General features: G+C 40.3%; 1 protein-coding gene across 1 annotated transcript in view; it reads left to right on the plus strand.

Annotated features, from left to right (window-relative positions):
• Nucleotides 1–14,602, plus strand: part of CFAP61 (cilia and flagella associated protein 61) — a 275,380-nt gene that overhangs the window by 35,355 nt on the left and 225,423 nt on the right. The window contains exon 7 of the mRNA XM_039216607.1: nt 9,391–9,550. Coding sequence (XP_039072538.1) covers nt 9,391–9,550 — 160 coding nt within the window. The remainder of the gene's footprint in view (nt 1–9,390; nt 9,551–14,602) is intronic.

The raw sequence follows: 14,602 nt of genomic DNA on the forward strand, positions 1-14,602 counted from the left end.
CAATTTACCTCTTTTTACACTGTGTATTCATTGTTTAAATTGCAGTATAGATGACACATATGTTACAATAGTTTCAGGTGTGCAACATAGTGATTGGACAAGTCTGCATGTTACACTGTGCTGACCTCAAGTGTAGTTACCGTCTGTCACCATACTATGCTATTATAATACAATTGACTATATATTCCCTGTACTGTACCTTTTAATTCCTATATCTAAATCATTCCCTAACTGGAAGCTTGTATCTCCTACTCCCCTTCACCCATTTTGTTAATTACACTCACTCTGGCAACCATCAGTTTGTTGTCTGTATTTATGGGTCTGTTTTTGTTTTTTGTTAGTTTATTCATTTATCTTTTTAGATTCCACATATAAATGAAATCATACAGTATTTATCATTGTCTGACATATTTCACTTAACATAATATAATTTCTAGTTTCATCCATGTCACAAATAGCAAGATCTCATTCTTTTTTATGGTTGAAATAATATTCCATTGTACATATATACCATTTCTTCTTTATCCATGTCTATTGTGGACACTTTGGTTGCTCCATACCTCAGCTGTTATAAATAATGCTGCAATAAACATAGTGATGCATATATCTTTTTGAATTAGTGTTTTCATTTTCTTTGGGTAAATTCTCAGTAGTGAAATTACTGGATCATATGGTATTTCTATTTTTAACTTTTTGAGGAACCTCCATACTGTTTTCCACAGTGGCTGCACCAATCTGCACTCCTGTCAACAGTGTGCAAGGGCTCCTTTTTCTCCACATCCTCAGCAACACTTGAACACTTGGTATTTCTTGTATTTTTGATTCTAACCATTCTGACAGGCATAAGGTGATAGTTCACTGTGCTTTTGATTTGCGGTTCCCTGATGATTAGTGAGGCTGGCCATCTTTTCATGAGTCTCTTTGCCATCTGTACATGTGTATATTATATATTCATTAAATTATTAGAGCTAAATTATTCTTAATACTTTCTCCTTTAACCTTTTTAATAGAGTTAAGTGCTTCACATTCCACCATATTAGAGTATGAATATTCTGAATTTGACAACATACTTATTTTTATCAGTGTGTTGTGTACTTCCATATGGTTTCATGAAACTAATAAGTGTACATTTCAGCTTTGAAGAACTCCTTTCCTTTGTTATAAAGTAAGTCTAGTGGTGAACTCCCTCACCTTTTGTCTGTCTGAGTAAGTCTCCTTTTAGCCTTCATTTCTGAAAGACAGCTTTTAAGGGTAAAGTATTCTTGGTTGGCAGTTTTTTTCTTTCAGCCCTTTTAATATATTATCTGCCTCCTCTGGCTGTAAAGCTTCTGCTGAGAAGTCCACTGGTAGCTTTAAGGGATTTCCTTGTAAGTTATAAGCTTTTTATCTCTTGCTACATCTTTGTCTTTGATTTTTGAGAGGCTTATTATGGATATCCAAATCTTTACTCAAATTTGGCATGTTTTCAGCCATCACTTCTTAAAAAAGCTTTCTGTACCCTCTCCCTTTTTCTCCTTCTAGAACTGAAGTGATTTGCTAATTCGTCTCCTTAATGATATCCTACAGATTATATAGGCTTTCCTCTCTTCTATCATCCTTTTTTCTTTGTTTTTCTCTGAACTGATAAGTTCAGATACCCTGTCTTCAATCTCATGGGTTCTTTCCTCTCCTTCACCAAATCTGGTGCCTATGATCTCTATTGTATATTGTTCTTTTCTTCATTTCATTCTCCAGATTCAGAGTTTGCCTGATTCTTTTCTATGATTTCTGTCTCTTTGTTAAACTTCTCATTTTGTTTCTGTATCATTTTCCTGACTTCACTGAATTCTCTTTTTGTGTTTGTTTTGTTTTTCTTTTCTTTTCTTTCTTTTTTTCTTTTTTTTTCTTTCTTTTTTTTTTTTTTTTTTTTTGCTGCTCTTTGAGTTTCCTTAAAACAGCTATTTTGAATTCTTTACCTGGTAAATTAGAGACCTCCGTATCTTTGAGTTTTCTTACAGGAAAATTATTGTGATCCTTTGATGATGTCACTTTCTTGATTTTCTCATGTTTCTTGGAGTTTTGCATTAATGTTTTAACACTTGAAGTAGCAGTTACCACTTCCAGGGTTTGCTTTCTTCAGAGGGGACATACGTCTATTAGCCCTAGTAGAGATCCTGACAAGGTTCTTAGACCTGCTATGGGTACATCTGCTCCACCCATCTTGCTCCCTTTTGTATGCATGTTTGCATTCTCTGGATAGCACTATACTTGAGTGCTAGCAATCTTTCTTGTACTTTGCCAAAGGTAGCAGCTCAAGTTTGTGGTCTCTCTCTGGACAAAGATATGACTGATTTTCTGTAGCTCTCACCAGCCATCTGCTCATGTCTGCTCATGGTTGCTGTCAGGAGCATGCACAGAAACTGGCCACAGTGTGGGATAACATGTAAGTGAGGCATGAGGGAGCTGGGGGTGCTTGTGAGCCAGTTGAGGGGTTTTGCAGGCAAGGTATTCCCAGCAGTTTGTGCACGTGCTTCCTGATGCAATCCATAATGCAATTAGGAACCGTGTCCCTTTATTGCGCTCCAAGAGTATTATTTGCTGTTCTCCCAAGCCTCTTTCCACCTTCCCACCCCAGACATGGAGCTCTTGATTAAGTACTCTGGATGGGGTAAGAGAGAAACTAACCCCTTTGGAAGCATCCCACACAGCTGGGGAGGCTAGGTGCTCACTCACATGCTTTCCCTTTTCTTCACTGGATAAACCATGGGCCACGGAAAATCCTTCATGACCCTAAGCTGTGCCTCAATGGGGGATGGGTGATATGGGTAAAGTCAAACTGTTCCTCTTATTCACTCCAGTGCTTCCAAACTCATGCTTTTTTGCTCCAACAGAGTCCTGGAATTTCTATGGAAATTGTACTTTTACAAAGAGTCTCTCTACTCTAAGTTATTGTCCAAGTCCCTATTCTCCAAGGGCTTCTGGTCCATGGCCAAGATGGATTGGAGCCAGTTCACAGGCCTCTACAGGGTTCACAGTGAACACCAAGGTCTGTCTGCCTATTTCCTCATACACAGTGGGCAAGACTCTTACAGGTCCCTGGAGTATGGTGCTAGATCCCACAGCTTCCTCAAAGGCCCTTTTGTTCATGGATGGATATCAAATGTTTGCTGTTGAGCTTGGGGACAAAAATGATGGACATCTTTATGCCACCATGATGGTGACATCACTGTGAAGAAGGGTTTTAATTCTTTGATTTTAAGGTGCCAGTTTTAACCCAAATCAGTTTTTTAATACCATGTTTAAAAATTTTTTTTAATGTTTATTTTTAAAAGACAGAGACAGAGCATGAGTGGGGGAGGGGTAGACAGAGAAGGAGACACAGAATCCAAAGTAGGCTCCAGGCTTTAAGCTGTCACCACACAGCCTGATGCAGGGCCCAAACTCACAAACCACAAAATCATTACCTGAGCTGAAGATGGATGCTTAACTGATTGGCCATCCAGATGCCCCAAATCATTTGGGTTTTTTTGTTTGTTTGTTTTTAATGTAATTTATTCAAGTTGGCTAACATACAGTATATACAGTTGTATACAGTTGAGCACACTGTATACAGTATATACAGTGTGCTCTTGGCTTCAGGAATAGATTCCCATGATTCATCACTTATATGCAACACCAGTGCTCAACCCAACAAGTGCCCTCCTCAATGCCCATCACCCATTCCCCAACCCCCAACCCCCCGCACCTCCCTATCAACCCTGTTTGTTCTCTGTATTTAAGAGTCTCTTATGGTTTGCATCCCTCTCTGTTTGAAATTATTTTTTCCCCTTCCTTTCCCTGACGGTCTTCTGTTAAGTTTCTTAAATTCCACATGAGTGAAAACATATGATATATGTCTTTCTCCAATTAACTTATTTCACTAAGCATAATATCCTCCAGTTCCACCCACATTGTTGCAATTGTCAAGATTTCATTCTTTCTCATTGCCGAGTAGTATTCCATTGTATATATAAACCACATCTTCTTGATCCATTCATCATTTGATGGACATTGGGTTCTTTCCATGATTTGGCTATTGTTGATTTGTGTTAGTGTTTGTGAAGAGCAGCTGCAGCGACTACTCCCATGTTCCTTCCCTCTCTAGTCACATGTTATACATTTTCAGTGCATATAAACATCAGAGAAAAGTTGCAGGCTGAAAACTGCAGTTCCAACCCTGCAAGGATCCTCTGGTGTCCCTAAAGAGAAAACAAAATCCAGACCAGATTCTGAGAGGCTGTGTTTCCTCAGACACCAGACACTTCATGTTCTGTGGAGATGAGACCACGGACCTCGACCTTCAGATGGAAGAGCAGAAGCAGGACTCCCACACAGGGAGGAAGCCAGCCTAGGATCTGGGAGCACATCTCCCGTCTCTACTGAGCCATATCTGGTGTCTTAAGCCTTTCTGAGTGAAAGATCAGTGCTGCCATTCCCCTCCCACCTGCTCCTGGGCCCTTCTCCCAACCCCCCCCCCCCCCCCCCCCCCCCCCCCACCCCGACTTCCTTCGGCTGGCCCTGCAGGCAGTGGTATGCAGAAACTAGTTCATTCTGGCTTACAAGAGCCAATGTTAAATCTTCGGGAACTTTGGAAGCTGATTGTTAAATACAGGCATTATTAAAAATTAAATTATATAAACTTGCAATGTAATAAGTTACACTAAAAAAGTTAAATACTCAACACTCATCACTTCCTAATTATTGTATTATATTTGATTTTGAGATTATTTATGTCTAGGGTCTCTCTAATAGAAATACTATATAATAGTGGCTACTGGGCCTCCTTTCCCAACTTCCAGTTCGGTGACATCACACTGATAGATTAAAATTAGCCACAATGGAGTGGCATTGTGCCTAGGTGGCTCAGTTGGTTAAGCATCCAGCTCTTGATTTCAGTGTAGGTCATGGTCTCATAGTTGTGAATTCGAGCTCCACTTCAGGCTTTATGCTGACTGTGTGGAGCCTGCTTGGAATTCTGTCTCTCTCTCTCTGCCCCTCCTCTGCTCTCTCTCTCCCTCTCTCTAAAAAATAAATAGATAAACATTTTTTTAAAAAATTGGCCACAATGGGAATTTTTGCCCCACAGAGATTGGCAAATGATAAATCAGAGTTTTTGCCCCCAGTTACCAATTGAGAATTTACGAGCAGTGTAGCATGCTTACATGTGACTGTGGTTGACCAGAGATAACAGAACAGAGTGCATCAAGTTCGTCCCTTTCCATACTGGCCCATGGTGGTTACAGGCCATGCACACAGAATGCCAGGGAGCTATGGCTGTGCCATGTAGGAAATTATGGACTAATTAAAGGTTTTAACTCTCCAGACTTTCTTTGGCTTGATAGCTACTTTCAAGGAGTTTTGAGTCATCATTTTGCTGCACGTTGCCTTTCATAACTTTATCCTGGCTTACCTTGACATCTGGTGTTTATTACAAACTGAGATTTTAGGGAAGGGTGGTTGGAGGCCAAGGGTGGCTCCTAGAGACAGATGGGCAGAGCGTCTGCTTTGGCATCATCCACAGCACGGGCAGCAGTGGTCCGAATAGGCGCCACTGACCTGCGGGTGGGCAGAGCCTGCCAGCTCAGCCCTGCCATTGGCATCAGGCAGAGGGGATCAAAGCTGGCAGTGGTCACAGTAAGGGCACCCTCTCTGTGGACTACTGTCACCCAAAAGGGACGAGTGACTATAGGGCTTTTTAAGAAGGAAGCATGAATGGTACAGTGCACATGTCTCTAAATGGACTTGCTTGTGAAGAGAAGGCCACTGCACATTGGAATTTCTAGCAGTCAGAGCTTCATGCATCATTGTCTATATCATAACAAAAAGTAAGAATGATAAACAAAACTTTCAGTTTTGCTCTCTGAGTATAAGATAATTGAAGATTCCTTTGTGGTGGAAAGTTACCTCTGTCACCTGGAGGATTAATAGCAGTCAATAATCAGTGTTTTTTCATTGTTCAAGTAAAGAAAGTTCACTGAATTTATTTTTCCAGAAAACACACACAAAGATGCATTTGAATACTTCCACAAATTCATATTTCAGAATGGTGTTTCTCAAATCAGACTAGTTATTTGAAAGAAACTCAAAGGAGAAAGCAGACATTTCCACAATATGTCCTTGCTTAGTTGTGGCTCATAATTGTGAACTTTTGTGAATTGTCACAACCCAGGATGAATGATGGGAATATAACAGGTTGTAGAATTGGAGAATGTTACATCTTTGTTCCTAATGGCAAAACATGTTTTTTCTCATTTTCATCAGAATGTGTGATCCATGCCATTTGAAATCAAATTCCAAACACAATGAGCCATTAGTGTAATAGCTCATTACTAACAGCGGTCTTATAAATAATACATTCTTATCATGCACATGCAGCTCACTGTGAAGCCAGCAAAAGGTATTTTAGACCATCGAAGTTTCTTTGCGCCAGCGTGGCTGTAGATTAGAAGGACATCTCCATGTGAACCAAGATGGATGCCAATTTTCCCTGCCGAGAGTGAGGCTGGCCGTCTCTTTCTGCACATATGGTAGATGGATTGGTTAATCAGCGTCTGCTGAGTCTTGGGCCTAAAATTACAGGGAAGCCAGACAACTGTGGCTACACAGCCTTTGTTCACGAGTGCAAACAAGACAAACAATCACTTGTTATTTGGGAAAAAAAATTAAAATGTTTATTTTGGACTTTTATTAAAGTGTCGATGGCTTTATAAGACAGCTGTGTAAATCCAGCCTTGTACAGCTAGTATCATTGTGGGGGGAGAGGGCTATAAAGAAAAGAGTATGCATGGAAAAATTAATTTTTAAGAATTTCTCTTGTATTTCAGCATTAGGGAGAAAACAAAGGCAGTCACGTTTGTTTTTCAAACACATTTGGAACCAAATGACTTTCAACTAGAAGACACATTTGAGAACAAATAGTTTAATGCCTAATTTTTCTGTGTGTCATGTAGAAGACTGAGCATTGTTGTAGCTCAGTTTTGTGCTTCAGTAGGTTAAAATATTAACCATTTTCTCTGACTGACATTTATGGGAGGATGCTACATTCTTGGGACTAGGAATGCCTGTGATGAGTTCTTCTGCTTCCTGCTGGAATGGTTGTCTCAGCCTAAACACCTGAAGGGCTGGACCTTGTAGTGCTGTCTACAAGAGCTGTCAGTCAAATCACGCAATCAGAATTTGCTTAAAACCCACATTATAATTAACAGGAGGAGTTATTTGTGTACAATTTAGTTGTCTCTTTTTTTTAATTTTACTGAGATATAATTGATATATAACATTGTATAAGTTTAAGATGTACAACATAGCAACTTGATATATATATATGTGTGTGTGTGTGTATATAATACAATAATTATCACAGAAAGATTAGTTAACTAAAGAACTATGCATTCTCTCTTGCTTTCTTTTAAAAATTTAAATGCTTTCTTTGCAGGGAAAAATGACATTCAGAATTATTGAAGGGACATCATAAAGAATTTCAGTCACAGATATCTGTCAATGTGGGCTACTATAGAATTAAATTTCTTTAATTTGTATCACTGCCAATAATGGATACAGATCAGCTAATTACTCATTATGAGATAACTCGTTTTCTCGGGGCACCTGTGTGGCTCAGTTGGTTAAGTGGCCGACTTCAACTCAGGTCATGATCTTACAGTTAGTTTGTAGGTTTGAGCCCCATGTTGGGCTCTGTGCTGACAAATCAGAGCCTGGGGTCTGCTTTGTATTCTGTGTCCCTTCCCTACTTGTGTGCACTCTGTCTCTCTCTCTCTCTCTCTCTCTCTCTCTCTGTCTTTCTGAAAAACCGAATAAACCTTAAAATTTTTTTTGAAAAAGGAGATAACTTGTTTTCTTGACTCATAACACTTCTGATACCAATATGTAGGGTTTTGTTTACACCAACCAATTTTTCAGGTACCTAGTGGGTGTCTTGTAATTTAATTCTGACATTACCTAGAGTTGGTGTCGACCTCACAGGGTAAGGGCTAAGGCCCGCAAGACTGCCCCCCCTTCAGATGCCAGTTGTAAGTCCCAGGGTGTCACCTGTACTTCTAACTGACTGGCCATAAATCAGGGGTTTCCACAGCCCCCTCCTTGGGGTCAGTAATTTGCTAAAATGGCTCAAAGAACTCAGGGAAAGACTTTACTTACTATTGCCAGTTTATCACAAAAGATACAGCTCAGGAACAGCCAAATGTAAGAGCTGCATACAGCAAGGTGCAGGGGAAAGGGCCCTGAGTTTCCCTGTCATCTCTGGGCACGTCATCTCCCCACACCTCTATGTGTTCACCAACCCAGAAACTCCCGATTCCCACTGTTTAGGGGATTTTATGGCAGTTCCCTTAATGATTGATTATATATACCATTGGCTATTGGTGACTGAACTCAATCTGGAGCCACTCTCCCCTCTCCAGAGGTCAGGGGATGGTTCCCACCCTCTAGTCAATCACATATTTGTTTTCTCTGACAATCAGCTGCCATTCTCTAGGAGTCACCTCATTAGCATAAACAGATATTACTGAAAGGAGCTTACTATAAAAAACAAAAGATGCTTCTCTCAGGAAACTACAAGTGTTTTAGGGGCTTTGCGCCAGGAACCAGGGATGAAGACCAAATATGTATTTCTTATTAAAACACATTGTCACACTTATCTTTCCACCTGTGTATTCCCTATTAGAAGCCCAAACTCATGGGACCATAAAAGGTTCAGAACCAAGTATGTTAGGATGCTACGAGGTGATGTATTTGCAAATCAGACCCACATGGTGAACCAGTGTTGCAAGTTTACTTCACTCTAACATCCCCACCAAACCTCTATCCTCACTTCTCCTCCCCATGAGATTGTACAGTCAAATAAATGAATAAATTCAAGAAAATCAAAGTTCCAATCTGATAAAGATTAGGTGACCATGGGCATCTCTAGATCAAGGGTCAGTTGGATGGACACTGGAACAATGGCTGGTCTTACCAAGACTCTGCATGGTGGTGGTGAGGGGGGAGTGGAAATGGACAGGAAGGCTGGGATTGCAGTGGCATAATAAAAAAACATATGGCACAGGCTGGGGGCACTGTGTGGACAAAGAGGGTACATGTTCTTTCCCTGAAGAACTCTAGCAATTTCCCCAAGTTACATATTCAGTCTAGGATTGTCCAAAGTGGTCATTCACTGGACATTTTTTGGAGCACATTGTGGGTGCTATGCATTGTTCTGGACACTAGAGCTTCTAAAGGAAGATACTGTTCGGTCCCTTAAATATCCCAAAGTGCCTGCCAAGTCACCAACTGCCCCAACGTCCTGTGGGCTCATGTAAGTTTTATGATGAGAATTCATTTGGGGTCTGATAGAGTAATGAGATGTTTTGGATGTTTCAGGTGGAAGGTGTAGCTGTCGGGTTCATGAGTGCGTGCTCAAGAGTGAACATGCAGCTGCTGCATGAATGCTTTGACCTGGGACCCTTCCACGGACTCTGCGTCCCACATCCAGATGATGTTCTGCAACCATCTTCAGAGCTGAGCCTTGAAGGAATTCAAGGTACAGTGGCTATCACAGGAGTGGGTCAGGAACTAAATCCTTACCTTCTACACAACTGTGTCTTTTGATGAGTGATGGGACTAGATGGCTTCTTTGATAGCTCCTTCTCCAGTCCCTTTTAACATATGGTTTCTGTGGTTAATGAAATCCAGTGCACATATTCGTGAGCACAGATGGTCAGAAGTGCACAGGTATAGTTTGACATGGTGGCCATATAGCTTAAGTGTCCCTAAATTCAGAATGCCTGCCTTCAGGATGTTCATTGTTAAATAATTGGTAGTATTTCAGCATTTTACACACACACACACACATCAAAATATAATGAGTGTTTTTTTCAAGTCAATAACTTGAGAAGTTCTATATGCTTTTAAGTTTTAACCCCACCCATTAGTGCTTTTGTGTTTGTGTCTTTGAAGAACTTACATTTATTGCAAGTCTATTGCAAGTAGTCATTTTTAACTTGATTAAATTATTTCTAGCCATATGATTTAAAATAATGATTTTAAAATATTATCTGTATCAAGTTCTTGATGAAGTGAAATTAAGTAACTCAGACTTTGGTATTTTGATGAGGTCTTACTGCATCCATGGGTATCAATGCAGGTAAAGTGTTTCCATTCTTAAATCAGACAGATTCAGAGTATGTTAATTCATTCTCTAACAGAGTATGTTTCTTCCTTTGTAAAATAGGAATAATATTAATACCTTCCACATGGGCGAGTTGTAAAGTTTCTCTGAGATTACTCATGTCAAGGACTTTATTCTGTCTTGAGCAGACTCAGTGCTCAGTAAATGTTTACAATCATTGTTAGCAATCGTTATTTCTTTGCAACTGGACATTCACCTACTTGAGTCTTCCAGGTTATAATCAGGACATTTTGAATTGCTCTGCTTTGTCATGTCTGAAAGATGATATGTTTTATATTTTATTTATTTCTGAGAGAGAGAGAGAGACAGCATGAACAGGGGAGGGTCAGAGACAGAGAGAGAGACAGAATCTCAAACAGGTTCCAGGCTCTGAGCTAGCTGTTAGCACGGAGCCCAATGCAGAGCTCAAACCCACGAACTGTGAGATCATGACCTGGGCTGAAGTCAGACACTTAACTGACTGAGCCACCTAGGTGCCCCTTAAAGATGATATGAAGATTGTTTAAAAATAGGAAGAAGAGGGGTGCCTGGGTGGCTTAGTCGGTTAAGCGTCCAACTTTCGCTTAGGTCATGATCTCGCGTTTTGTGGGTTCGAGCCCCGCGTCGGGCTCTGTGCTGACTGCCAGCTCAGAGCCTAGAGCCTGTTTCAGTCTGTGACTCCCTCTCTCTCTGACCCTCCCCTGCTCACACTGTCTCTCTCTCTCCTAGAAACAAATAAAAACATTAAAAAAAATTTAAAAAAAATAGGAAGAAGAGGGGCCCCTGGATGGCTCAGTTGTTGAGTGTCTGACTTCGGCTCAGGTCATGATCTCACAGTTCATGAGTTTGAGCCCCATATCAGGCTCTGTGCTAACAGCTCAGAGCCTGGAGCCAACTTTGGATTCTGTGTATCTCTCTCTCTCTCTGCCCCACCCCAGCTCACATGCTGTCTTTCTTGCTCTCAAAAATAAATGAACATTTAAAAAAAAAAATAGGAAGAAGAACACCCTGGATGGTGGCAAAGGATTTGTCAGTGTAAACAATGGCAGGTGTCTCTCTGGCTGATCTTATCCCCTCAATGGGAAACCAAGTGCATGGATGTATGGAGCTTAACTGAATGTTCATACTCATTACAGAGAACTTACAGAGCCACAGATGGAGAGGTGTTTCCTCTTTGTACTGAAAACACTTTTCCTAAAAGAAAGATTTGAGACCATTATTTTTTAATAGTGAAGGCTGGCTTGTCCATGCTTCTCAGTAAAGAGATACTGGAGTGTTCTGATGAACTTTGCTGCATGAGTCAATCCTGAACCATAAGTTATCTGTCACTTTCAAGTGCATAAATTCTTCTAAAAGGCAGCATTGAATAGGCTTTATGGCTCGAATTTTTTGTTTATAAAATGGAGATATAAATATTATGTAACCCAAAAAGTTGTTGGGAGAACTAAATGTTAGAATCTACATGATGTGCTTAGCTCAGTGCCAAGCACAGAGTAAGTCCTCAAAAAATTTGTTGTTTTTCTGTCTGCCTGTGACTATTGTTGTTTATAAAAAAACAAGTTAAAAAGATAGTCCTTTCCAGTGTTTTCCTGAGTAGCCCTGAGGCTACCGATATTCCATGCATAGAATGAATGGAAAATTCCTATTTTAGAAACTTTATGGGGAGAACCACATTCAAAATTTAGGCTGAACCCCAGACTTTATTTTTTTTAATATTTATTTATTTTTGAGAGAGTGAGAGAGAGAGAGAGAGAGAATGAGACAAATTGTGAGTGGAGGAGGGGAAGAAAGAGAAGGAAACACAGAATCCGAAGCAGATTCCAGGGTCTGAGCTGTCAGTACAGAGCTGGACACAGGGTTTGACCCCGCAAACCACAAGTTCATGACCTCAGCCAAAGTCAGATGCTTAGCCGACAGAGCCACCCAGGTGCCCTGAACCTTAGACTTTAAAACATACATCATAAAGCCCGCAGAGAGATGGAAGCTGAAGGAAGCCCTACTTCTCTCTACTGCCTTTAATGTTTTTACTTAACATTATTTATCTAAAGGAAATAGGAAAACTTCTCTTGTTATCTTCTGAGCCTTGTTTATTTTTGAAAATCCAGCTTTATGTTCACTGATACAAAGATGATTATGAACTTGTCATCAGGGAGCACTATTATAGGCTTCCAAATAACTCAGGGATGGATTCACAAATCATCAACAGCTTATTATATCTAAGAAAAGAGTCATCAACACATTTTGCTGCCATCTTCCTTCAACAACAACAAAGAATGAGGCTCCAGAGAAAATTCTAAATGTGCTATGATCTACTGTTCATTGTTTTTCTGATGAAAGTCTCAAGTTAAAAGAAATATAATTTCTCTAAAATATGAAGTAAAATTCTTGTTTCAAATGGGCACACATCATTGTGCCTTATACCTTGTATTTTGTTTAGTACTTTTTCCTTTTCAAAGGATTGTCAAATATATTATCTCATTTTATCCCCATAACTTGACATAGGAGACTAGGACAGGTGATAGTGTTTCCTTTTTATACCTGTCCAAGCTCATGCAAGGTTTTAAAGCTCATCAAGGGCAGAGGGACCCAGAACCCAGCCCCAGCCCACTCTGCTTGGCAAGATGTCTTTTTATCTTGAATGGCTTTGACTGTAAACTCCAGTGGTGTATCTACTATGCTGGATACATGATCAGTTTTCTTCACTCCAAATCATTATGTACTGAGTTATCACTTTAATGAGTTCTCACTGGCCCATCCGTTTCCCTCAGGGGTGTGTGTGTGTGTGTGTGTGTGTGTGTGTGTGATTGTGATTGTACTCTGGACAGCTTCCATGTGCTGCAGTCTTCACCTGTGAGTCTGTAGGATTTGCCAGAACTGTGGGAGGCCACTCTGCCCCAGGCAAGAGACAGGCTGCAAGTGCTAAGAAATTAGCACTCCTGGAGCAGCCTCAGCACCCCTGTCTTACATCCCTGCCCCCCATACCTCTTTCTCGATCAACCTCCCAAGTAAATGAGTATACAGGAGTCCTTGACTCAATGTCCGCTTCTGAGGGAACCCACACCAGGACACTGCCTGTCTAGTCTTTTCCCACCAGCTGTGAAAACAGTTATTTTTACACAATTGCCAGGAGTTGGGGTATAAATACCTCAGCTCCCTCATTTCTCAGGTGAGATAACTCTGAGACATTAGTTTTATACTGTTTCCCACAGTTCTTCCATGGGATTTAGTTCCAGCTTTCCACAGTGGTAATCTGTGTAATGACATGTGCTTGCTAACTGCCTTTTCTTCCCTTTCTCTCTTCCTTATCATTCTACTGGTGCTTCCTGGAATCACCTCCCCAAATAAACCACTTGTCCTCAAATCCTTGACCCAAGGTCTACTTCTTTCTCCACCAGCTGTGAAACTCACAATATCACACCAACCTCAACCCTTCTGAGCAGATTAATGTCAAGGCTCTACATTCTTAAGTAGGTAGAGTGGCCCTCCTTCTTTAGAGGCTTACACATATTATAACCAGCCACCTAGTCCTTATTTCAGTCATATCACAAGTCTCTGTTGGATCAAAAAAGTTTAACCATGCACACTCAATTTGCATTTTACTTGAATAACTTGTATATATTTCCATTTTTCAGCTACTCATTTTGCTTGTATAACCTATTGCATATACTTGTAAATTTTGGTTTTTATCTACTAAACTTTGGGACTAAACTGGGACCTATAGGAACAAAGTCTAAGGATGCAGATTCTCTCCCAATATAAGGAAACTCTAGTAAATGTTTGTTTGTTTGTTTGTTAAGTGAAAAGCCTAGTTTGGGAGTAGCAAGCTCCCCCAATATTGGAAGAGTTCATAAAGAAACAGTCATAGGTGTTTACAAAAAGGTTTTCTTGTGTGAGAAATTGTACTAAATGAGATTTAAGATCCCCCAAATGCTAAGACTCTCTGGAAACTTAATGAACATGCATTAGGACATTGCATATGCCTGATAGCTTATATGTATTTTCTTTCAATAACAATAAAATGGCTCAAAGCAATATTATTTTCCAGTTGGCCCCACCACTGGCCCTGCCCAGCATTTGAAAATCAAGCTGTGTCTTTTATTCTCTGCATCATCACAGTAAAAACTTTGGAATCAGAATTGAGCTGGCAGTCTTCTTGGTGACACATAAGGCAAAATAGGGCACAGCCTGCATTTCCACAGCTGTATTGGCATTGCTGCATTTACTAGTTAAATAAAAAAAAAAATAGAGTAAATAAGCAGAAGTTTGCGCAAACTTTTGTTTGTCACATAGGATGATGTGACCTAGGGAGCAGAAGTCTCTGTTTTGAAAGAATTCTTGTGAGAGATGCCTGGCTGGCATAATTAGTAGAGCATGTGACTCTTGATCTCAACGTTATTAAGTTTGAGCTCCACGTTAGGTGTATAG

Source organism: Hyaena hyaena, unplaced genomic scaffold (genome assembly GCF_003009895.1).
Source record: "Hyaena hyaena isolate Hyena2069 unplaced genomic scaffold, ASM300989v1 scaffold_643, whole genome shotgun sequence".
NCBI lineage: Eukaryota > Metazoa > Chordata > Mammalia > Carnivora > Hyaenidae > Hyaena > Hyaena hyaena.